This window comes from Diadema antillarum, unplaced genomic scaffold, assembly GCF_040938485.1.
Source record: "Diadema antillarum isolate AM-2024a unplaced genomic scaffold, OU_Dant_1.0 seq00000488_RagTag, whole genome shotgun sequence".
Taxonomy (NCBI): domain Eukaryota; kingdom Metazoa; phylum Echinodermata; class Echinoidea; order Diadematoida; family Diadematidae; genus Diadema; species Diadema antillarum.
The window spans coordinates 1,083,936-1,111,474 of record NW_027271450.1 but is presented as its reverse complement, the minus strand read 5'-3'; the positions used below and the strand labels follow the sequence as shown (position 1 = coordinate 1,111,474).

At 38.0% G+C, this 27,539-nt stretch overlaps 1 protein-coding gene across 1 annotated transcript in view; it reads left to right on the top strand.

Moving 5' to 3' along the window:
• Nucleotides 1–10,087, top strand: part of LOC139733722 (uncharacterized) — a 31,147-nt gene extending 21,060 nt beyond the window's left edge. The window contains exons 8-18 of the mRNA XM_071644532.1: nt 332–371; nt 1,160–1,233; nt 2,117–2,190; nt 3,003–3,113; nt 4,647–4,693; nt 6,008–6,212; nt 7,002–7,102; nt 7,743–7,854; nt 8,464–8,628; nt 9,070–9,129; nt 9,506–10,087. Coding sequence (XP_071500633.1) covers nt 332–371; nt 1,160–1,233; nt 2,117–2,190; nt 3,003–3,113; nt 4,647–4,693; nt 6,008–6,212; nt 7,002–7,102; nt 7,743–7,854; nt 8,464–8,628; nt 9,070–9,129; nt 9,506–10,087 — 1,571 coding nt within the window. The remainder of the gene's footprint in view (nt 1–331; nt 372–1,159; nt 1,234–2,116; nt 2,191–3,002; nt 3,114–4,646; nt 4,694–6,007; nt 6,213–7,001; nt 7,103–7,742; nt 7,855–8,463; nt 8,629–9,069; nt 9,130–9,505) is intronic.
• Nucleotides 10,088–27,539: the final 17,452 nt, after the last annotated feature.

Below are 27,539 nucleotides of genomic sequence, written 5' to 3'. Positions count from 1 at the left end.
ATTATGATTATTGCATTATAGAATAATCGAGTGTCTATTGAAGTTTAGTCATCGGCCTCGTTTTCGAGCAACCCCTCCCCATAAAACTGCTTATTAGTAAAGATCATTTCCTGTACATATTATGAATGTCCTTGCTCATCAACTTTGACAGGATAATTAACCGTAAATCACTCGATATGAATGGCTGAATCACATAACATTGTTTTCAAATAGCAATTTAACCTTTGAATGGTGCGATGATACTCTAATGACTGTAGCCACGATTAATATTCTCAGCTACGACAATGAGAATTTATTGTTTTCCCGTTTTGTTATTCCCGTTATTTTTCAGCTCCATACCTTGATATCGACATGAATCCATCGGGTTTCGAGTGAGTAAACATTGAAGTCGCATGAACTTTTGGTCATCTGTTCATGTTAAATTTTGTTCCCGACTGGCAGATGTAAGCATATGCCACGTAGAGCGGGACTGTTTCTGAGAACCGTGCCAAAAGGACCCGTGCGCCTACTGGCTGCAGCTGTGTAGCATTAATCCTAGTGTTCGCCTGACGCTATTGTGTCAGTCAATCAGTGAACCGCATTTAAGCTCGCTAGGGGATCATTGGTAATCTTACGGTGATTAATAGTACATGAGAAGTAATGCACAGATTTCATTTACTTTTGCACTTATCAAAACTTCAAATCAAGACGCTGTTACATGAATTCATGCCATTTGTTGCTCATCACGCCTACTGAGCGTGGCATATGCTTTCCATGAGTTTGACACGAAAAGAAAGGAAGATTGAGGCATAACCACTAGCCATGGGGAGGACAAGTAAATGAGATCGCAGACGTCGATATAATTATTATCGGATTATAAAGTGATCTAATGGAAAGCTATGTGATTCGTTCATCAGGAATTACGTAATATCTTTGCGTCAGTACAACCTCACAGGAGTATTCAGCTGTATACAAACAGTGATTGTACACGTACATCTTCACTTGTTGATAACTAATGTTAAAATTTGTAGTACAGTGTATTCATCGACGTCCATGATTTCACTTCTGTTTCCTAAAGTCAACGAGTAACGTTGATAGTAAAATGATATACATTTAGTACATTCATGAACTGTGGAAGATTAACTAGATGTATCGTTTGTTCTGCGTTGTCTATTTACAGGCATGGTACAGACTGTTCGAAAGATGCAGTCTTCGTATCCACACACAAGTTCGTTGGAGGAGTCGGAACGCCTGGTACGTGAAAGAATCATTGTTCACCTACCTATACTCCTCCTTTATGTTCAAGATACCCAAATGGTTGTCTCACTGACTTTATCCATGTATTGGTGACGCATAAATCTTGGTGAAAATTTCGAAGAATTGAGGAGGGAGGGGTAGGTTAGTTGTTACTTTGTGTTTGTTATAACAGCTTTTGTCAGGGGGAGGGGGGGGGGGGGAGAAAGAGAGCGTAGGGAGCAGCGAATTGCTTCCTTCCTGATGTGCCTTCACCCTTTCTGCGGTTTGACCCTAATCGGGCCGGGGAGGACATGGGATGGAACGGGAGTAAGCGAGATGATCCGGCCAAAATATCAAGTTTGCAAAAAGGCGACAAGCCCAGTCGAGCCTAATCCAGGGGATCAGTCGCCATGTGTGGGTTGAAGAAGAGGCTTTGTCTGCCCCTCTGCGACTGACGGACGACCATGTACCTCGATGGCCCAAGGTGCCAAGTCATGTTGCTGTCATGGCTTCTCCAAATCATGATGTAATACGAAAGAAAAAGTCATCTTTCTTCCTGTGATGATATCAAAGAACAGCCGGTGCTTTTCCGGCAACTCACTGAGATTCCGGTCATTCATTTGAGAAATGGTTTTTGGATCAGTCCATCAGACTTTCACTCCCACCAGGAAGTCCTGTTTTCTCTTGACCATGGTCACTGTAGTGTCCAGTGTAGACTCTGGTAAGAGTATTACACGCTCCTCCCCAATGTAACTGAAAGAGTTATGTAACTGTATGTTGAGTTGTAATTGCTCATTACATACCACATGAATCTCTCTCTTAAAGGTTAATAATACGGACAGAAAGACCATGAGAAATTATGTTTTTGTTTTCAGTCTGTATCTGCTTGTTTTGACTGCAGGTATCCTAATTGCCAAGAAGAAGCTCTTTGTAAACAGCGTGCCCCACGCCCTGGGAGGAGGCACGGTGCATTACGTAAGTACACATGGGATGAGAATAGCTTGCCACGTCCTTGGCGTCTAAAATTAACTCCATCCTCACATCCTATTCACTTTTCTCGTAATCATCCTTTTCATGGCATATGTGCACACGTGAGATCTGGCGCAGTGTTCTGCAATGGCATTAACTACAGAAAGGTAGTTTGTAATGTAAATTGATCGTGCATTGAATGTAAAACTCTCCTAGTATTTTTTGATTACTTGGGAGGGGAAAGTGGTGAGGACTCTCTTTCGTGAACATTTCTATGAGGACAATCTTGCAAGGTTGTTGTGATTATGGCTGTTATCCACTCAAATGAAAATCGAATTTCCTTATTGCTGAAAGAAGGAGAACACGAATACACCAAATGATGGGGAACGATGCTTCGTCATTCCGTGTGTCTATCCCGAAGACATGTTGGTCCTAGCAATGTCAGGATAAGTTTGCATCCGTTGGGGGACGTTCTGCAAGCCACATAAAATGGCAATGAGTACGATGTGGTGAAAATGAACGAATACACAGCTGACACGTGTCACTGCTGTAAAAGCCCACATGTTTCTGTAAAGAGCCAGTAGGTATGAAGCAAAGTAGACTCTGGCACCAATTTTCTATCGCCTGTTGGGACGGAAGGGTTTGCTTTTGTTGACTGTAGACATCTCCTTCGTACGTACTCTTCGCCTGTGTCAAGTGTTATACTTTAGAAGAAGCCTACTATCTTAAGAATTTCTTCTGCTTCCCTCCGTCTTATATGTGTGAAAGCATGATGTGATGAAAGAGAGTATTGTAAATAGCTCTTGTTACCATTCCAGGTGTCAAGAAACATGCACCATTACCTGAAGGACATTGAAGCACGTGAGGAGGGTGGGACACCAGCCATCGTTGAGTCCATCCGCGCCGGACTGGCCTTTCAGGTTAAACAGGTACAAAATGGACAGTCATCTGTTTTTGCTGACTGAGTTGTTCAGACTCTAATTTTGATAGGTTTTGAGAAGGGTAAATAGCGAAACATGATCACATTTTCAGTGTCTGGACGTGTATTCAAATGTATAATTTAGAGTACAAGATACCGTGATGTCTTACGTACATTAGTTCCAGTAACTGTTGATCACAACAAGAGCAACCCCTTCGAAGAGCCATACATCTGGTATTGATATTCGGCACACTAAGTATACTTTGTCCTCTTGCCTGTTTTAAAATTACACACAAAAAAAGAGACCTCCAGCGTACACTGGTGTCAACTTTTGATAATACCCAGAATCTACTGTTTTTTGCCGGATCAATCTGCTTTTGACCTTGCGAAATGTCAAACTCAATTACGAACAGAAGACTGACTCGAACTAAGCGTTGATGACTCACGTAGGTAAAGCGTCATTTCACCGGGACATGTTGTAGCCTGCGAGTCCTCTTTCTTTACCGATTTTCGGCAAGAGGATAGTCTAAAAAAAATGTTCTGTTATGTCCGCCGTGTCATATGCTTCCACATCGCAAAATGATAAAAATGTGCTGTGCCTTTAGAAGATGGTTTAAATCAGAGAGATATTTTCATGCGTTATGTGACACCTATCGAAGTGAGCACCAGATGTGAGCATGCTACTGATGTATTATGTTTCGCAACTCTGTAGGTAATATACCGCAATGATTTCAAATAGAATGAGATATGTGTATTACAGTATACGATTCTAGCGGCTTTACATTCCCTCTCTATTCATCTATCTATCTATGTGTTTATCTATCAATCAATATCTATCTATCTATCTATCTATCTATCTATCTACTACTGTATATCTACAAATCTATGTATCTGTATGTCTGTCTTTCTGTCTATCTATCCATGTAGTCTATCCAGTCCTTTGTCTAACTTATGTACATGGTGTGTATCTATCTGTCAATCTATCATATTAATCTGTAATGCCTGCTTTATATATCTATCAATCTATCAATCTATCTATCTATCTACCTGTCAATATACCTGTCTATCTACCTACCTATCTATCCATCTATCTATCTATCTGTCTGTCTATCTATTTATCTATCTATTTATCTATCTATTGATATATCTATCTGTATATCTACCTATCTATCTATCTATCTATCTATCTATCTGTTTATCTATCTGTCTATCTTTCTATTTACCTGTCTATCTGTCTATCTATCTGTCTATCTATCTATCTATCTATCTATCTATCTGTATATCTATCTGTCTATCTATCTATCTATCTATCTATCTTTTTTGTCTTTCTATCGGTTTATCATCTATCTATCTATCTATCTATCTATCTATCTATCTGTTTATCTATCTGTCTATCTGTCTATTTACCTGTCTATCTGTCTATCTATCTGTCTATCTATCTTCTATCTATCTGTCTATCTATCGTTTGTCTTTCTATCGGTTTATCTATCTATTCATTTCTCCATTTATCTAACCTCCCTCCTCTTTTGATTGATCTTTGCAGGCTGTGGGACCAAAATTCATAGAGGACAGAGAAAACGAACTTGCAAGGTGAGTAAGAGATTTCCGTGTAGACTTAATCCCTTGTTTGTGATGTCACCCAAGTCATAGAACAATTTCTTGGCATGCCTCGAGTCAACTGCCACAGGAGAAAATCGGTTTGCTTTTCTCTCCTTGGCAATGGCCGGGACATGAGGAAAGGTTTTAGTCAACAGGATGAACACCAACGTACTTTCACTTTAATGAATGATTCAAAAGTTTATACATCTCGATATTATTATTAGCTCCATGACTTCAATGAAGCGCTAAAAATATACACACTTACAAGCTTCTCCGGAAATTGATTAATTCTAACTGATAAATGGCGAGTATAAATACAAAACCATGGATCTTTCTTGTGGCTCTTTGATATGTTTATTTTGAGTACTTCTTCTATGTATGGAAATTGCATTGATTTAGAATAATTATTCTTTGTAAGTACCGTCATGGCATCAGAATTCGTAGCGAAAGAACCATACTTTTCACTTTTTCTCAGCAACGTAGAGGACGAGTTCATGTCATGATGGGAGTCCGTTCACTCACATTCACACACATACACACACACACACACATACATACACACACACACACACACACACACACACACACAGAAAAACAAACAAAAACATAAGAATCTACAGTGCAACATAAATCAGAAATGAACGTCAAGTGTTGGAGATCGAGTTTCTAGCAATAGCGGGGAAATAAGTAATGTACTTAAAACACCATGTCAGAGACATCGCTTTGCACGACTCGGAGTGAACTCACCCTATGTTTGAGAGCTCGGTTTGGGGATATAATTAGATATCCCCTCAACATATCCCCCCTTTCCTCCCAGAACTAATGTACGTCAAGGAGAAAAAAAAATAGTTGACATACTTTTCGGCTTCATGAAGTTTTCGACCAACCGTCAAATCCTGACAGCTTCAATTTAGTGACGAGAGGTGCTGAGTGTGAGAGACAGTGACTGAAATGTCTTTTTTTTTCCCTGTAATTGCCGAGAGATAGATGGCAGAGAAATGTAATCAAAGGTGATTTATGATCCGACGTGTTACGAATGTGCAGCAGCATGATAATTACAGACACTGGAACATTAAACATCACTCGTGTGCTGTTTTAATCATAAGCATACGGTATCACCAGATTTGGAATGAAACCGAATTCCACCGTTGGCGTGGATATATACTTCCTTCTATAAGATTGCAACTATCCGCCGAACTCCAAAGGGAAGTACTTACCAGACAGATGTTAAGTGAACGTGTTAAAGAAAAAGGAAAATAAAACATTACTGAAACTGTTGATGTTTTGCTCCCTTTAACATTACAGGCGAGCGTTCGCACGGTGGCAACACAACGAGAATCTCATCGTCTTGGGCAGTCACGAGGTGGCGCGCTTGCCGATATTCTCCTTCCTTGTTCGTCATCCACAGACGGACAAGCTGTTACATCACAACTTCATCGCTGTACTACTCAACGATCTCTTTGGTATTCAGGCCAGAGGAGGTTGTGCCTGCGCAGGCCCTTATGCACACGTGAGTTCTGCTTCATTCATGCCCTAACATTATCTGACAAAGTTACTGTGCATGTTAAGGGCATAGATCTGTTGCATATGATCTAACCATAATGGTTAAGAAAATGGATGATACATTGCAGCACAAAAGAACAAACAAGCAAACAATACTCTGCTTTTGACAGTTCCAAGGTGACACTCATATAACATCACTATGAAACACAAGTTCTTGCTGTGAACCCTTCAAAACAAACGTCACAGGCTTTGAAATTACGCCTGTTGAAATCATTGCACATTTATTGCAATTGGCTGAGAGTGGAAAGCAAGACAAGAAATAGAAAAAAAAAAAGTCAAGAGGAGTTCACGGGAGGCTCAAGATGAATTAGTATTTTTCCTCTTCGCTCTTATCGTAAGTTTTGAGGTAGGCCGTGGCATGTATCGAGGTGTACTTTAAAGCTCATCTGTCATCGGCCTACCCCTCTTGATGGGCTTGTTGGACTAGCAAACGCCCCATCGTGGGATTACAAGCGGAAGATGGATCTTTAGGGCGATGATACGCCTGATCATCGGAGATATCCTAATCTTTCAGAGCCGAGAGAACTTAGGAGTTACGACATCTCTCACTTTCCCCCTCACTTTCTCTCTCTTCCTTTTTTTTCTTTTTCCGTCTGAGAGTATTTTCCACTTTCTTTCTAAATCAAACACGTTCTATGAAGACTATGAGTATCAAATGTTGAGAACACATGTAATAGCGGTGTGATGTCTGAGTAATTCTTTCCAAATTTGCCTCCAATTTTCTCCTTTCACGCAGGATCTGCTGGGGATCTCGGAGGAGAATGCCATGAAATTCTTCGAGCTGATCCGCGAAGACCGAAAGAACACTTGTAACGAGGAGCCGGTCGAGGGAGTACGGTACGTCCTAGTGATCACAATCCAAACACCTGGTGCATTCGCCAAGTTTCCATCAAGACATTAATTTATTTACCTCATTCCACACGTCTTAGGGGTTTTAGGTTAACTCTTCAACTTAATAACATTAAGTTGAAGAGCTAACACATTCAACTGAATATTATTCAGTTGATTGTGTTTCGGTGCAATCTGCCAGAAAAGGTGAAGAGTTGAATCTATATTTCCATCTACGAGATACGAATCCTTTCAAACAAGGGGGTAGGGGGAGGAGGATTTCAGCAATAGAATCCAGGCTTACACCCCACAAGTCTTGCTATATCTCGCGGTCTTGACACAGGAACACACAGAGATCTGACAGAAGGTCGAAATATTTGATTTCATGACGGTTATCCGTGCAACTGTTCCTGCGATTTGCGCGATTAAGGTTATTCCATCATCAAAAGTGCCTAAAGTTGCCCCAGAATGTTGTGCTCCCAAGTTGTTGCTATGATTCAGTGAGTCACCCCGTGACTCATATCTACCTCATTTTTTCTAGTTCTCTATCTCACTGTCTCCCTCTGATCAAGAACTCTAGCCCTCTCGCGGCAAGTTTTCCCCTCCTGTACTAACTCTCCCCTCCCCCTTTTCCCCTCCTCCATCACAGACCTGGATTCGTCAGGATTAACTTGCCGTACTTCGCACCCGATGACGTCATTGATTACGTGTTAACAGCTGTTGACCTCGTGGCTACCCATGGATGGAAGATGCTCACGCAGGTTGGTAAATCATAATATTATTCCTGCATTTTAGAGTTCAGTGTGTGGCTGGAGTGCGGATTTGAAGTAGCGATGCATTTCTTGGTGGAAGTAAGCACATCATCTTTCATCTTGGAAGAAATACGAACGTTCAAAAGACCCCGTCATTCATGACTTCTAGAGAGAGAAAACATAGCAACTGATGCAATCATGAGAATTGTTGCAAGTAAAATATATATTTAATGATTCACACATTATCTCACCTCAGGTACATTGTAATAGCTTAACCCCCCCCCCCAAAAAAAAAAAAAAAAAAAAAATCAAAACAAAACAAAATAACCAAACAAATCCACTTCTCCTGTAGTAGATCAAAACTCACTTATGTTTTAGCATGAAGAACTCTTAAGCAAAGCGTTTAGAATGGCTTGCTTTCAGTAATATACTCAGTATCTTGATGAGGTTCCATATTTGGTTCTAATAATAATGTACGCATGTGTAGATGTGGTCCCCGATAACAGCTATTCCACTCTCCTTAGAGTTCCTACTGTTTGTTCCTTTTGTATGAATTCAGACTTTCCACGAGTAATTCAGTACTAACTCCTAGTCCTACTTCTTGATCCTCTTTTATAGTACCACCATGACGTAAAGACCGGGTCTTGGACTCATCGCTCTGCGTGCAAGGGCAGCGGCCCAGGCTATCTCAGTCTTTTCGATATCAGCTACAGGACGGGTCTGTTCCAGTTTGAGGGCGCTAATACCTCCGTCACGTCATCTCACAAGAAGCAGCCACTGCAGGTTGGTCGTCAGTTTGATGATCATTATGGCACTGATCTCTGTGACGGCGTCGCGTTTTATATCCGTGTTGACCGTAGAGGGGGACATTGCTTAAACTTATATCGGATTTCTATTTCGCCTTAATATGCAATCTGATGTTTATATGCCCGTCACAAAGCATACTTCTTTTGCTGTTTGGTGCTCTCTACAACTTAGGTGAAATTCATTTTGGTCATAATTCACTCAACAGATTAGTTTGCGTTTGACAGAGCTCTCGCCTGATCGCAGCAGATGACAAAAATCGTCTTCTGCGTTTTATAACTTTCGTTTCGTTTCCTTGTCTCAGCTTGTATTCATCTGTTTGGTTATTGAATTTGTCACGATGAAGATTATTATAAACAGTTCTCCATGTATGTTGAATACTCTGTTAATTAAATTTCTCTCTTCCTTGTCTATTAACAGCTCCAAGACTACCTGAACTTGGCCCTGGAGGAGTTCGAGAAGGCGGCGAGTGGATACATGGTGATTTTTTTTCTTACTAAATTTCAAGTCAATTAACTCTGGCTTTCATATTCTAAAACAACAAACAATCAAACAAAGACAATATGATATGCAAGTTTAGATAGAAGCATTTCTGTCGTGTTTCGAAGTCAATGCATGATTTCAGTAAATTCACGAACTGCTAAAGATGTCCTAAAGGCACTGACTATAAATTATAGTGCTGATATAGACCATCTCTCTTTCTCAAATAACCGATGTTGTGTGGATAAATAGATAAACATGTTATTCGGAAAGCTTGTATTGAGTAAATCCTATTTCAGTAGGCTTCTAACCACCTCCAAAGTATGATACTGAGGATTGATAAATCATGCTTCCTATTTCTTTGTATGCTAAACAGGCCTTTGAATCACTAAATGACGAGGAGGTGTGTCTAGATGACTACCAGCAGTTCTTGTGGTTCCTCCAGCCCTTCGAAGCAGCCAGTTTTCTCATGGCATCCTGCTGGGAAGACTACGACACAGTTAGCTGCGGAGATAAGTCCTCCAGTGTGCCCGAGAGTGAGTTGAACAAGTCGCCTGCCAACCACGGCTTCGCGAGCAACCAGGGGTCCAATGTCCATCCTTATACCGAGGAAGTTGCTATGGTCCCAGCTGATGCCAAACCGACCAGGACTCCACCCATCGCCCCGGTGATGTTCGGCAGAGTTCCCCCAATGACATCGTCGTATTACGATGATACGGCAGTCGTCCCCGACGAGGACTCAGTGTTGAATCCAGCCTTCCAGGAGAGCCTCTACATGTACGGCGGAGATTCTATCCTATCGAGCGTTATTAGTGGCGACTGGCACAAGGCTGGTCACGTAGACGAAATTGCCTTCATCAAGGGAATCGATGACCGGGCAGCAGAACAGGTGGACTATAACTACCAGAGGGCCTACAGCCACGAGAGCGGCTACAGCACTGAAGAGGATGTGTACTGACGACTAAGTAGTCAACGCAGAGTGATCCATTGTGTGTGTGACTAGTCTTAGGTAGTCAGTTCGACCTTTCTAGGTCACAGGCGAAAAAAAAAATTTCGCCCTGTTGCATTTTTGCGGTTCAGTTCCCCATGTGGACTCGCAATCACGCCGAAGGGTGTGTTTCGTACGGATAAAACGAACAAAACAAAGAAAGATGCATCAGTAGTTCATGTCTTGATGTTAAGGTGCCAATCTCTGGTCATTGATATACCGTCACATTTCTCTTTATTTTGCATTGTTATAATGGATTATAAGATGGTTCCCCTGTACGGTTACTAGGCCGATGTGGTCGTTGTGTGATGTTTGGATGTTTGACAAACAAAGGTATTGACCAGTTCCTTCGCCGAGTCCGACATGAAAAATTTGCTACTTTCTGAAGCACGCCCTCTAACATGAGCACATGTAAGCAGCGGCTTCTGATCTCAGGGCGGATGCCTTGGAGTGGAGTGGTAATATTCTGCGCAGTGTCGAGTCCCTCACTCTATTATCATTGTGTTTTTATTCTTCTCATCCTCTTTCTATAACACTATCTCTGATGTCCGTCAAAACGTTGAAGATATGAACCAACTGTAAAATGCAGTTGCGATTTGTGATTGTGCTATCATATTTTTTTTCTTGTGTAGCACCTCCAATTTATCGTCTTTTCCCTTTTTGTAACGACGGTGTACGGTCTATCTTTTTCCCCGCCACTAAACTGCGTGCTATATATTTGTGGTTTTGGCAAATCATAATAATTTATATACAGAGATGAATTCACATTTGAAAAGTGAGATTCCTTTACAACATGTATCGGTAATGACGCGTTTATTTATGTCGAGAATAACCTCCATTCTTATCTTGCAAAACTGTATTGAAAGTAACTTACATAATTATTATTCAACATAATGATTTCACGAATCGCTCAGTGAGTTTCAATTCAATTCAATTCTGTTTGAGTTATGGACAGTACTTAATCGTGATGTTTTGAGCATGTATTGTTGAAATAATTCAAGTTATTGTAACACGCAATGTCAAGTAGATTGGTGTTAACATTTATTGTGTTTTCTTGATAATATTTTACATGTATGTATATTAGTACTTGAAAACATTAACATATAGAATGTGATAGAATCCAGATTCAGATTCTGCAGTCTTGCTGTATTGTAGCGCTGTTAGGCTATACAGGCCTACTATTTTCAGGCTTGTTTAATATGATGTACCATAGTGATTGTATATTTTAGAAGTGTGTTGTACTATCTGCAATGAAGTTAAACATTATGTAGGCAATGTATACATCTTCATTCCATTTGGTTCCTGATGTATGTTTATGGTCAGACATTGAATTTGGGAGAGAACGTGAGGGAATTTTCACAACTCTTGTTGAGAATGAATCCACCATTTTGTGCATGAACCATTTGTACAATGTGCAGCCCTAAGTGGTCAAGTCCATTTTTTTGTTCCTTCTCTCAGTATTTCGAGTGAACTACATATAGACCATTAGTTCATGCGGTATGTACCTTTATTTCCTCTTACGACTATGAGTGGTGATAGACAAGGTTTATCCGAGTCATTTCTTTCTATGCCTTTGGTTTTATGACCTGAAATAAACTATACTTCATCCTAATAATTACTTGGTGTGCGGCCGAACTTATAGGTATTGGAAAATGTAATTTAATACCATTTGAGATATGAGCTTTTGAAATGTTTTTTGCCATTCTTTTCCCTTGAAGTAATATGCGTTAAGGATTTTAACTGCACGAACCAATATCAGTGTTGTGACAGCGTGATACTCCAAACACTGTACTGGACTTAGACTAGATCGTTACCAATTTAATACATTAATTGATTGATTGTGTAATGAGTGTAAAAAGGGGTCTTTGAAGCATCTTGCTAAAGGGATGATATATATATATATAACAAACTGTGCCTTACAGATCTGTCAAACTTTTTTAAAAATGTACATGTGTATAGAATGGATTTGACAGCACAAGAGTGACGTGTACATAAGACTAGAGTAACCATGGTAACAGAGAGGTATGTTCCAGATGAGGGATGAGGGGAAAAAGCGGGTTGCAACAGTTGGATTCGATGGTTCGTGAATCGATAGTCGTAACGATGATTTTTAACAGAAGGCCGAGGTTGTAAATAGTTCTTTCATAATTATTTTTCGATCTATTTATTACGTGATTATGTCACCGTCTATAGTGTTCCGCGATATCAACTCGACCGAGGTCGACGCTTCTTCATTTTGATGAATCAAGCACGTTAAATTCGTTCACAGTCTGTGGAAATTAAATATCCATCGTGGACGTTTTCTTCATTTTATCGGCGATATCATGTCACTATTTCGTCACAAGCGGCCCACGGTAATTCTGGTAATTCTGAAGTTATACTAGAAAAAAGAAAGTAACTTCAATGGTCTTGTAAATATATTCAGTTTTTATCGATGGTGTCATCAAAAGACGAAATGAGTACAGTTGTATAACAATATCGGTGTGAATGAGTGAGTTCGATGTCAATGGACCAGTGAAAAGATGAATCGATGACGTAATTGATGAATGATTAATGACCATCCCCACTTCCAAGAGGAGGAGAGAAAGGGATGAGACAATGTGTGAACTGTAATGTGATAAAGAGTATGTTATTCGTAAGATGTCAATGGTGCCAAAGAATGGGAGTGTGGGATAAAGAGACTGTAACTAATTATCATTGTGACGTCAGGTGGTGGTTGCCATACTAATACATTCAGTCTTCATGTCTCGTCTTACTGTCAATAGCTTGAAATACTACAACGTCAACAATACGGTGTCGGATGCTTGACTTGTATGTATTTTCCCCAGATACGTATTCAGAGTAATGGACAATAAACTAATCACACAAAGTGTACTAGATCAATCATTTTTACCTGTTCTTTGTTGGATGGTTTAATTAAGGTATGTGTTATTGTTGTTGTTTTTGTGTATGTATTTGTATGTGCGCGTTCGTGAATGAGGGTGTATTTTTGTGTGTCTGAGTGTAGATTAATGAGGCAATAACAAAATGAATTGATATATGGGAAAATCACCAAGGCACTCTTACCAAAGCTTTTGTTGACTTTTTGTTTATATCAATGCATGTAAGGATAAACATATCAATACACACTTACACAAACCTTTTTTATATAGCTCACACACAGAGACACACACATTTTTGCGTGGATGTTTAGATTTTGAATTAATTGTGGTTTTGGTCTTGCGACTCCAATCTTGTGCATGCAGTTCTTCCCGGGCTGACGATAAGGTCGTTCGGTGGTCAACAATCCACGTTCTCTACTTTCCGTCTCTTGTCACATATTATGATTTGAATTGGTCATGAAGGAAGCCGCTGACTGATATAGCTTTAATTTCACTTTGAATTCAAAGGTTTCATCTTACACAAAGAATTGCTATCCACAGTAGGTATACCTATATAGCTCCTTCATTGTCAGATATTGGAACAATAATTTTGCCCCTAGACAAAATAAAGGCAAACAAGAATTTTCAATAGAGTTGAATTGAGCGTGCATGACTTGCATATTTTTCCCTTATTTAATCAATAAAAGCACTACAATACGATTAATTATAAACACATTTATAGAAATTGATTCTGGATAATTATACATCTGGAAATAAGACATAATATTATTACTGAAATAAACAGCAAACGGGAAGGAAAGTGTGTAACCTCAGGTTAGTCTGACGCTGGTCATCTTGTTTAGACAAATATTTCTCATCAGACGGAACAAAGTGGTGCAAGACATGAAAGAAACTAAACAAACAAGACACGATGTTTACGTTTAACTAATGTAATGAGTGCAATAGTATAATCCCTGTAAAGATATACTGTATACGTTAAAAGTTTAATCGGTTTTAACATTGAGTGAATTCTTTCCTTCACTAGTACTTCAATACACCTTTAACTGCGAATAGTGGGCAATAGAAGTTCAAGGACATTCTGGTATCATTGAGTGCGCATTAACAAACAAAGAAACAAAGAAACGATCAAACACACAAACAAACAAACAAACAAAAAAGTCATAATAATCCCAGATAAGGGCCTTGAAGTAATTTATCATGTCATTAATGAAAAGAATACAGTAACGATACTTTCAACAAACGTATATTTTTAAAGGTAAGCTAGTTCCAAGAATCCATTATTGTTACAGTGTGAGGAAACGGACTGGCAAGAAAAGGCAGCATATGCATGAAACAAAAATTCCGTTCTTATAATAATTATGATTGCATAATGTAGGACATAATTTTCAGGTTTATATGAAGAGACTTTGATGCGTTCATTACTCAAGCGTTAGTTGCTTTTTATTTTGTTCTATAACTAATATTAGCAGATGAAATTAAAATTTTTCTCCCTCTAACAATTTTCGTCAATAATGACGCCCTAAATACTTGCAGATTCTTTGAGAATAAACGAGATAGAAAGAGATAAAACACACAGTAACAATCTCATTTTAACCTATTAATCTGCATGTATATCTGAAGTATATAACAAATTAATGTATTCCCATATTGTGTTCCTATACAGTACACTGCTGATGGATACAGAGCAGTGATTCTCAATGCATTCAGTGGGCCGCGATGTCTTCAAAAAGAGAGCAAAAAATGAAGTCGATCTACACATGTAACTGGGCATCAAATACTTTGTAGGAGCCAGAATGGGTCTCGGGTGAGAAAGGATTTAGAAGCGCGGATTTAGAGTATATTGAACGTGCCCAGGTTATAATATAACAATTTTCGTGCATATCCATGGGAAATATCTATACTGTATATAAAGTGATAGACATCATCAACCTTCTCAATTGCATGCATGGTAATAATCGTGAACGACATGACTTCGAGGTGAAACGATGTGGTTATTAAGATAAGGTCTTTCACTTCATGTTCAATCAAAACAAACAAACAAACAAACAAACAAACAAAAACTTTGATTTACTATCTTTCATAGAGAACAAGTGTACATGAACAAAATGATTATCTAAAAATGAATGAAAACTCCATGAACAAGGAAAAGTATTTTGGGAGAGAGTGAGAGCCGTCATATCACTGTAATTCTAGAAATATTGAGTAAGTGTTGATGTCCGGTTGAGAATGGAAAGGAATTAGAATGGACCTTCGAAGGTAAGAATAGGAAGTGTCGGTGGCAGACCAGACATATCCGGCGTCTCATATTTCACATGTCAGGCAAACTCAATCAAAACTCATTTTTTCCTCTTTCATTATCGTTAAGCAAACTGATGCTGGACGAAAGTAGGTGCCCTTTAGGGACACGAGGGAGACAACATATACGTGAATAGTCCCGCACCTGTGATTAATTCTTAGTATTATATCCAAGACTCACTTGTTAGGTATACAAAATATTAAACAGAAAGTGCAGAGAATACACGAAAAAACAACAACAATGTACTATTTCGAGTTTCATATGTAAATGAACTATTGTCTTCACTTCAGTTCTGATATTCATCATTTCTTTTCATCCCAAATTTATCTCTGATTTTAACGGAAAACTACAGTTTCACCACGTCAAAATTGCACATGTCTTCAGAATAAAGACATTGAAAAATAACTTTCTGCATATAAATGAAAGCATGTCCAGCCTCCAAAGTAGGTATACCCTCATTAACCACATCTATTCAGTCTCTACCAACTTGCATTTTTTAACGATTTCCCCTGATTTTCGCCTTATTGGACTCAAGACGTCACATTTATAGATCTATATTTGATGAAAAGGGACTGTTTATAAGTTAAAAAAAGATATAAAGATAAATGGGTATTGTTTCTTCAGCAATCATGATAGAGTTGTGAGTATCACTTTCCTAAAACATGGAACACGAAGCTTGTCCAAAATTCCTATGTCCAGGCACTGACCTTTAATGATATCAAGTGAAATACCAACAGGTAGCATTCATTGTTTAAATGAGTTTATAGATCAGCCAACAGTGTTCTTTTTAACAATTGACACTGATATTGTAATCTAACACGCATCCGATCAACACGACATGTCCTCAGGAATAAACACAAGTGTAATATCATCTTTATAATCCTTATGGGACATGATTTGTTCATAATTTTATTTGTAAAAATATTTTCTGCTCGTAATCTTCCCTCAAACCTTCTTGTTTCTCCTCCATTTTTTATCTCCTCCTCCTCATCCGTTATCTTCATCATCTTAGTCTTCCTGTCCATTCTTTCTAAGTGTTTTTCTTTTAATAGCCCTGTTTCACCTTGTGTCGTTGCCTTTCGTTTTTCTTCTTTTAACTGACCAAAGTTGCCTAAATCCAACATCTTAACACTGTTCTCCCCATGTAGGCTTGCCTATGTCATTCATCTGCAGACAGGAAACTGATATAGTCATTTTGAAAAAAATAGTTAACTATTGATATTAAACATATATTGAACCTTCATTTATTATTTCGTTTTTCATATCTCCTGTGCGTTTATACTTGATTCTTATTTTTTTTTAATTGATGATGATTCTCATCAAACGATCTATGTAAGTACGTCAGTATTTCAGATTGTTCGCAACAACGAAAAAAGAAACTTTTTAATTGAATGTGCAAAGTGCAGTGTAACCTATTGTAAGACCCCTTTCCTTGTTGATATAATGATAGTTACAATGACACCAAGAATAATAGTAAGAATAATAGTGCCTAATTAAAGAAACAACAGCAATGAAAAGCCATAATCATTGATATTTGATAGTAATCATAATCATAGTCAAAATAATGATAATGATTATCATAACAGAAGTAACTAATCATATTCCACTCTTTGGAAGGTTTATAAGAATAATGAAACTTATCATAGTATCATGCAGTCTCACCAGATAATAGACTTAATGAAATAAATAGTTAGATTATTTTCATCAAACAATACAAACAGGCTTACACCATGATTCACTCATGCACAAGTTGATTGTTTTCCAAGAATCATCTTATTTGCATAAATATTTGGTCTGCGACCTAAATGATTTTTATTTTGTTATGAAAACATTTAAAAACCTCATAATTCTTTTATTTTGTTTGATTTTAGGATTATGTCCCATTTCATTGAAGCTCATGCCAGTCTTATAACTTAATTCCATTTTGTCCAATTATTATTATGTGATTTATATATTCATATATTTGAAGAATATAACTGAATCAAACAGAAAAAAGTTGAACATGCATATGGGGTATTTTCGCTGTAAGTTGATCGACTATGTGTTGGATTGGAGGTTAGATTAGACAGGGAAGCGGAAGAGGTATTTCTCTTTCACCTCCCTAGTTGGTGCATGTGTGCTCACAGAAGCCAGGGATATAGGTAAGTTCTACCTCCCAGTGAAAACTCAAGACCATGGTATATGGTATATGGTATATGGTATGTATATGGTATATGGTGTGTGGTATATGGTATATATATGGTATATGGTATATGGTATATATATGGTATATGGTATATGGTTTGCTGCTAAACGCTCATCTCGGAAGACATACTGGAAAGAAGACGTACCATTCGAGCTCTCTTTCAATCGATGGAGGTCCAAAGCATTATTTCCCTCTGCAACCCCTGAAGGTTTGGATGCATGCAGCTCAAAATCATACCGAAAAACCAACCCGACTGTCAGCTTCGCACTTTCTCCCGTGCTTGATAAAAAGAAGAACACGTGCATATGCATACACAAAAAGATGTGCCTTTGCTGGCAATTTATTTATTTTCTTTTAGATACTACACGAATACTCTTTACACCAAAATGAAGGTTCGGCCTAGATTGTTGAAGATAATTATCTATCACCATGTTTGATGATGTTATGGAGCTACTACAGGTCGATGACATCACGAATCTATGCAGACGTGAAAAATCTGACCTCAGTTCAGTATTTTACGACCGATGGGGATTTCTCTCTGACTCATGACATCTATTCATGAATGTGTAAAAGATCCAGCGACTCACGGACACGGCCGTGGTCCGCAAAGACCGATCGTGAACGACCAGCATTGTCCGCTGACCATTCTCCTGCATGCATGCGGCTGGAGTAAATTCCATTTCCGTGAGAGATTTCCCCGAAAACGACCAAACCATATTTTTTCCATTTTCGGCTAAAAAACCCAACAACACTCAAGTACACGTACCGACTTCCATTGGAGTGTGTGCGTGATGGCTCGTCTTCGCTTAGTCCTCAATCGGCATTGGTCAGTTGTTGACCGAGTGCTGTCACTTGAGAGCCGCATCCGATGATCTAGCTGCCCGCGCATGCGAAACGGAGGGGTTCACCACGGTGCGTGCATGGAGCTACAGTTTGGTAGCTCCATGGTGCGTGTTCAGCTCGCGCGCCCAGCTCATAGCCCGGAAAAAAAAAAAGAAGAGAAGACGATACGGTGGTAAGTAGTTGCGTAAGATTACGTAATATGCGTTAATGAGCTCTATGCAAATTAAAGAGAGGGTATAGAAGGAACGAACCAACGGGCTTATCAAGTCTTCAAGGCCCCCATGTAGCGCTCGTCCATTGTATGTGAGTGTCTCTATCCTTTGTGTGTATGCGTGTGTGTGTGTGTGTGTGTGTGTCCAGTAAAGGATTGTGTGTGAACCTCCGCATTCGCTGGTACACCAGGAAAATACAGGGAGGGTACAGTGCGTTTAGAAAGATACATGTATGTTCTATCTAGGTCGTTCGTTTCGTGTGCCATGTAATACTAATAGTACGGCAACGCTCTGGATGGCTCAGCGATAAATGCTGATGCGGAATTTCAGGTGGGGAAATCTCTTTTTCCTGCAGTTGAATTGGTCTAAATCATAAAAATGACTGAAGAGCGACGATTTTATGATCTTGTCCCTAATTACGAAGTTGAGGAGGAGAATGACGAAAAAGATTCTCAGGCTATTCCCCCAATAAGCACATTCGCCAAGAGGAGCGGTAGCGGGAATGGTAAGTGAATTATCACTTTTCTCTAATTACATTTTCAGATGTTTGTGTAGGCTGTGAAGGAGGATGTTCTTGCTTTCCCCATCCACTCTTACTTTTGACGCGACCTTTCAGAGGCGGAGCAGTTTGTAAACTGGCGCTGGCCAATCTTTTGAAGTGCTGAAACCAGCTCACTTTTGCAAAGTCGTGATCATTACGCCCGCACTGCCACTGCACCGCAACGCTCGGTCCAGAATCCACGAGTGTATGAAGCCAACTACACTGACCACTAGCCTAGCTCGAAATGACCACCCGTGTAAATGCGCTCCTACGGCAACTTACATTCTCGAGGTAGAAATCAACGAAATGTTCGGCGCCTAAAACTCGTCCAATATGCGTTCCTTTCGCTCTAAAACTGCTTGCTTTGGCACCCTAAAACATTCGCGGAGAAGATTTGTTTTGATTCAGCACGTGGTTAGGCTGTGACCCTGGCCTGTGAGAGCGAATGTTGCATGGTGTTTTTGGCAGTCAAAGTTACGTAAGTTGGCGTAATTTCTTCGCGGTCCGTTCTATAGCGGTGTGGGGTGGTAGCGGAGAGCGTGATTACGTATGCAAACAACGAAGTCGCCATGTTGAGCCCCAGTGAGCCCATTGCGTAAGGTTGTGTAACATTCATGTTATTGTGTCTGGAGAGCGCGTGGTAGTAAAGCAGGTCTGTCAAACACAACTTTTGCCTCCCCCACTTTCTTTGCTAGTGGTGAAAAAGTCTAATTCTGATGAAGTGTTAGATAAAGTCTTGTCAGACTTTTTGAGAAAAAACGGGTATGTCTTGGCAATTCCTTGGGCTGTCTGCCCAAAGGCGTGGCCATGATCATGCGTACATGTACGTTTGTACAGTATATCAGCTCTGCGGGCTAGAGTAGAAGCCAATGCTGCCTGTATTGATCTATGTGATGTATGGAAGTGTATATGATTATAGATCCCATGTTGCATTGTGTGCGTTTATCAGAAATAGAAATCACACATTTAGGTTCAAGGCATACATCTCTTATAAGGATGTTAAATAACGACTACACAGTGATTGCCGATAATTTTGCTTCCCTTAAAAATATCTCCCCCCTTTTTTTTAACGAAAACCAATTACGAAGTGAATTCTCGAGCTGAAGCATGAAAGATAACCCAGTGGAAAACCTACTAGAGTAAGATTCAGGCTAGAAAAAAGAAATTCGGACATTAATATGATCGTTTAAATAAAATTATAATTTCTTACTGTCTTTCAAAGTATGCAAATGATTCTTGTGATAGCAAACAGATCATCAAAAAGTACACTACGTAAAAAATTGCATTTACAGTTTAATTCGCCATGTTATTATTGTTATTATCATCATTGTTATCATTATTACTATTTTTATTATTGTCGTTGTTATTATTATTATTAATGTTTAGATTATATTAATCATTATTCTAAGGGGAAATCCAGTCCAAATAAAAGTTGGTCTAATGAGAAAGAGTAAAATATTACGAGTTCAATGGTAAAATTTTGATCGAAGTCGGATGCAAAATAAGGAAGTTATGACATTTTGAAGTCTCGCTAATTTCTGAGGAAACAGTTCTTGAACGGTCAATATGAATATGCAAATAGCGAAGTGAGCATGTCATTCCCTCACAACTTGCCATATACATGTACACCTGTATAGTTTGTACATAAAGCTGTAATATTTTGAAATTTCCAGCTTTCAAATTTCCAGGCTCAAATCCTGATATATCTAACTGATCACTATTCTGAAGAGCTATTCAACCAGGAACAACATCATGTTTCAGACTTCAATGACTAAAACATTGGATTTTCGTCATTTTTTGTACGCGATCAATAGAAACTTGTGAGGTTATGACATGGCCAGCTCACTCATTTGTATATTCATATCCACTGTACAAGAACTGTTTTGCAGAAATTAGCAAAACTTCAAAATTTCATAACTTCCTTATTTTTCATCCGATTTCAGTCAAATTTTTACCGTCGAACTCGTGAGAATTTACTTTTTTTTTTTTAATTAGACTAACTTAGTTTTTGGACGGGACTTCCCCTTTAAGAGTATTCATTATTGCTAATAAAATGAATCTTTCAAAACATTAAAGTGTACAAAATGGAACCATAATTTCAGTCATTATTCATTTTTTTAATCATTTCATTATCGTACACTGTACTTCAGTATTTAATTGGACGAGAGTACCAAATGCACTGCGTTGAGTTCTAGCAACTAAACAAAAGAAATTTATTTGTGATAATAAGCTTTAGGGCCTACCCGCTATTCAATAGACACAGCAAAAACTTTGTCAGTCAAGCAAACATGATATTGTACATGTACGATAAAATTTTCATTCTTATAATACTATTCCATATAGGGTCAATCCATGTCAAATCATCCAGTGCTTGTCACCCAACCCCCTCCGATTTTCTTTAAAATCGCACCAAATGTTCCCCAAAGTGTCTGACGGAAAATCCCAAAATATTTTGCCCCAAGGTCAATTGGTTGCTAAGATACAGCCTCACATAGCAACCAGTGCGCATTCAGAAAAATTAGTTAAAAGAAAATTAGGCATTTTTGATTGATTGTGGTGGCATGGATATTTATGCAAAAGCGCTCATTTTCTGGAAATTGAGAGAACTTTATAGTCTTTGCAAGAAAAACTGACTGTGACGCAAAATTGACTTTTCGTTAACGTGCACGAGGTCACCGAAAATGGTGTTAAATGTTAATTTCCAAAATTTTGATGCCAATTTAGAGGCTAATATCTTCCACATTTCATCACCTTAGGTTCTAAAATATTATGCTGTTGAAGGCTTTGACTTGCTCAGTAATTTTGAAAAAAGTTGGCGCATTCATGCCCACAGTTTTTATGGAGAGCGCCCTCAAAGTTGACAAAAATGAAAAATGTGCCGAATTTAAGGTCACGGATCACCCTTCGTCCCACCTAGGAATGGCATCAATTTTTGTGTATTGATAGACATTTACCTATATTATCTTGGGTTACCAAAGAAATTTTGCTCCCGAAATGTTCAATGGCAAATTTACCCTACCGAAAATGGTCGTAAACGACCAAATTCCCATGTAATATCACATATTGGGTTTAGAGGACATTTCAAATGTCCACACTTTCAAGATAAAAAGGCCTAGCCCTGTGATATTTGCAGTAGGGATAGTCTGTTATACATATTTTAGTAATATATACCACATAACACTTTCATTACATAATAATGACCTTGAAATTTAATCCAAATTTTGATAAAAACAATAAATTGCTCCATTTTCCTCATTGCACTGCATACAATACTATGTAATACGTGTTTTGTAACATTTTTCACAGAGCAATATTTCAAGAATTATGAAAGCTGACAGCCTACCACATTAAGGTTCTAAAGTATTTGTGCTCTTCTTTCAGATTTTGTGTCAATTTGATCATGAATGTTATACCCTTGACCTTGAAGTGCTTCTAAAAATAGCTGTAAATTTGTTAACTACAAACCTACACACATGACAGGTGTATTATGGCATGCTATACTTGTGATTCTTTCACAAACACAAAAGCTTTTTATGGTGTAAATGTATATACTGGAATTAATCTATACATACTTGCAAGATATGTTACAATTAATTACTTTGTTCTAACAATGACCCTCAATTTCAATCAAAAAAGGTGACAGTAATATTTTTTGATTTTGTGTGCATTTCCTATGGAAAACAGTGCTTTGTGGTGAAACTCATAAAAACTTGACCATTTTTACTATCTATCACTTTGATTGATTAATTCTATAATAGAAAAGTGGGCTGTGACAATTTCAAATAAAAAAAAACATGGTTATGATGTAGAAAATAGAAAAACAAAGAAATACATAAGAAATTCCAAAAACAAGAAAATACATAAGAATTGAAATGATTTTGGAAGTTTTCATAAGGTACAGAACAAATCCCACGAAAAAGAAGACTCTCAGTCCTTTTAATGTGCGTTTCACAGGCTAGAATAAGAGTCTTATTATGTTGGGCACAATGTCCATAATTATCAACTATTATTACGTACTCAAATACAGGTCTTTATGGAGAGGAATAGGCATTTCTCATGATTTTGAAGGTCATAAATCGAGGGTCATTATCAGAACAAAGTAATTGATTGTAACATATCTTGCAAGCATGTATAGATTAATTCCAGTATATACATTTACACCATAAAAAGCTTTTGTGTTTGTGAAAGAATCACAAGTATAGCATGCCATTATACACCTGTCACGTGTGTAGGTTTGTAGTAAACAAATTTACAGCTATTTTTAGAAGCACTTCAAGGTCAAGGGTATAACATTCATGATCAAATTGACACAAAATCTGAAAGAAGAGCACAAATACTTTAGAACCTTAATGTGGTAGGCTGTCAGCTTTCATAATTCTTGAAATATTGCTCTGTGAAAAGTGTTACAAAACACGTATTACATAATATTGTATGCAGGGCAATGAGGAAAATGGAGCAATTTATTGTTTTTATCAAAATTTGGATTAAATTTCATGGTCATTATTATCTAATGAAAGTGTTTTGTGGTATATATTACTAAAATATGTATAACAGACTATCCCTACTGCAAATATCACAGGGCTAGGCCTTTTTATCTTGAAAGCCTGGACATTTGAAATGTCCTCTAAACCCAATATGTGATATTACATGGGAATTTGGCCATTTACGACCATTTTCGGTAGGGTAAATTTTACCATTGAACATTTCGGGAGCAAAATTTCTTTGGTAACCCAAGATAATATAGGTAAATGTCTATCAATACACAAAAATTGGTGCCATTCCTAGGTGGGACGAAGGGTGATCCATGACCTTGAATTTGGCACATTTTTCATTTTTGTCAACTTTGAGGGCGCTCTACGTAAAAACTGTGGGCATGAATGCGCCAACTTTTTTCAAAATTACTGAGCAAGTCAAAGCCTTCAATAGCATAATATTTTAGAACCTAAGGTGATGAAATGTGGAAGATATTAGCCTCTAAATATGCATCAAAATTTTGGAAATTAACATTTAACACCATTTTCGGTGACCTCGTGCACGTTAACGAAAAGTCAATTTCGCGTCACAGTCAGTTTTTCTTGCAAAGACTATAAAGTTCTCTCAATTTCCTGAAAATAAACACTTTTGCATAAATATCCATGCCACCACAATCAATCAAAAATGCCTAATTTTCTTTTAACTAATTTTTCTGAATGCGCACCGGTTGCTATGTGAGGCTGTATCTTAGCAACCAAATGACCTTGGGGCAAAATATTTTGGGATTTTCCGTCAGACACTTTGGGGAACATTTGGTGCAATTTTAAAGAAAATCGGAGGGGGTCGGGTGACAACTTTTCTGAAAATTGGATGATTTGACGTGGATTGACCCTATACACTGAAGGCCTACTACCAAGCGATATTTTTGCAAGAACGAAATCATGGTAAAATTGTCCTTGATTTTCAGTCAGATTTCCTTAGTACTAGCATAGCCACGATAATTTATACTGAATGCGAAAATTATTGACGCTATTGAATAAAACCATTTTCCGTATCAAATGTAAATGCCTATATCGAATGATATTACAAAGATATATTATATTAATGTTTCAACAGGATGTGCATACAGAATCTTGCATGAAACTTGGGACTTTTGGATACGTTTACTACATTTGAGTAGAGAAGAGTGGCATAATGATCAATATAAAGATACCGTATCTGAACATGTAGCAGGTACATTGTACATGTAGGCCCACAGTATAAATACTCTACGTGCGCATACAATAATATGCCGTTGTCATTTACTAATTTATCAAGATTCTGAAATACGATCGTAAGATAAAAATAACGTAAAACGTAGATGAAATAACAAGTTACATATGTAAGTGAGAGGCATCAATATGAGAAATAACTATAAGACATGCAATCACACTGCACGAAATAAAAATTGTATCTGAGTGATAGTCTTAATTAGGATAACGATAATATGTAAGAGCAGATTTGAAGATAATGCTTGTATTGATAAAATTGATAAGATTATGATAAAAATAGCATACAATTACAATTAATATATTCTACAGAATAAGAATACTAATACAATTGTACGCTGTACAAATGATACAGACTTGCGTGGTATTGCCAAGGATATGAAATTTTATTGAATTAAACTACAGTGATTTCTGTTATTTGCATTATGTATATTACTGAGCGTCATACAATGTTCGTTAGTAGTATGACAACTTACAAGACTGGACTCTTGAACAGTTCGTCAACTTAGACGATGATCCGAAGTACATGTAGGTAGGCCTACATAATGTACAAGATGATATCTGGCGAGCCGTACACGTGGAGATCAACGTTTTCAAGGATCTTACAGGATGATTGTCGGAGTGATTCAAATGTTGTTCCGGGTTTGCATGAAGACTTGTGACGATGGCCTTTATAATATGAATAAATCATGTATGTAAAAAGTCAGTGAAGATATATTTTGAAGTCCATAACAATGTTCATGACTGTGTATAGGGCCAACACGACAATACATTCGATATTCGGATAGAATAATAAGCCCTATGCCCATTTATACTCGCAGTTTGTAGACAAAGTATAGGACGGGTGGCATCACATTTTGTGAAGATATAGACAGACAGTGAAATATTGGAGAATTGATTTGATCGTTCAGATTGCTTGGATGTCAGTACACCAATGTATGACGTATTGACGTAGTACCGTTTTGCACTTAGGAATGATTATATTTTACATGGCAGATACAACATTTGCCTAACAAAACATACAACAATCATTTTCCCGACCACACACACACACACACACACACACACACACACACACACACACACACACACACACACACTCACCACAAATTCCTGATTTAATAATGCAGTTTATCTTCTACAAGATATTTGATTTTCATGATCACGAGTATCCCTGCACTAGAAAAGGTATGATTCTGTTATCATAATAACAGAAGCTGTGTGTGTGTGTTGTGTTGTGTTGTGTGTGCTCAGGGAGGTGAGCACCTCCCTGGTGTGTTGTACAAATGTGTACATACACCTGTATGTGCGTGCTTGTCTTTGTGTGTGTGTTTATTTCTGTGAAACCGACTTTTTTTTTCAGCGCAAAAGAATCACATTTACAAACAACGCAATTAGCTACACGTTTATGTCACACTCGTGTGACCATGACTGGTCATTGTGGTCCTCGTGGGACGTCATATTAGCTGACTCACTGACATTCCATTGACCATACGACATGCATACATGATACATGTACAAACTGTACCTTCCTAAGTGTGTAAAACGAGGCTCAGTTAAGAGATGGAGTCACATCAGTCCCATGTTTGACGCCAACACTAAAATGTCTTTGTAGCATGTGCTAAACTGGAGCTGTCCCACAGATAGGACGACACGTGTCATTTCATAATGACCAGCTTCTCACTAAGGGAGATAATTTCTTATGTCTGCATAATGGTACAGACTGTAATGGCATTTGTATACTATTCCTTTTTATAAAAGATGAGCGGTGCATATTTACATGTATATACAGTGTAGGGTGCCTACTTGTAGACATGGGGATGCGCGAATATTGTGCAAAGATTGATGAAATACAAACAAAAATTTCTCGAGTTCTCATGTCTTTACATACACTATAACTCTGACATACATGTATGAATAAAAAAAGAACTATACTTGAAGATTATACCATATCAGTTTCATTTGTCAAAAGTGATAAGAAAAAATGAAATCGGTTTTTCAGGGAAGGTACAGTTTCACACTCTTTCGCAACATACAGCTTAAACTTACGCTTTTGCACATTTTACTGGGCGAGATTTACTTCAGTGTCATATGCTTTATCATCGAGTGAAATTTCACTTTATTTTATACTGCAATAAGATTTTTTTTTATACAAAGTGTACCAACAGAAAAAAATCCATAGCCAATATTATCTTAACGTTCAAGATTAAACTTCAAATTGCTCAGAAAGACGGAGGCAATGAACCTCAATCATCAAATACACAAATGCACCTGTGTAATTCTCTTGTCCATCCATAGATATCTTACAATTAGTGTGTGAGTACATGTAATTACAACCGGTTGGAACTTCATCTCTTGAACCATGGACCTACAGGCGTGTATATGCTTGAACCAAGGAGGTACACTGTATTAGCTTCCTCCTTCGTCCTGGCTTGAACCCCCTTGGTATCTCGGGATCTCGCTGCACTGCTTTTCTGTATTATTCTTTCAGTTCTTCCATGACACAGTGAATATTCATCATTAAAGGATAGTGCTGCAATGAAGATAATAGGAATACTGATTGCGATGAATATGCATAAAGAAATACGTATTCTAGCTTTTGGAACCTTCGGTACTTCAATTCAAAGGTATAAACGACATCACAGGGCCGAGGGGAAAAATAAACTTTCCTGACTTGTTTTGATCTAATTTTATTATTATTCTCTCTCTCAAAGAATTTGGC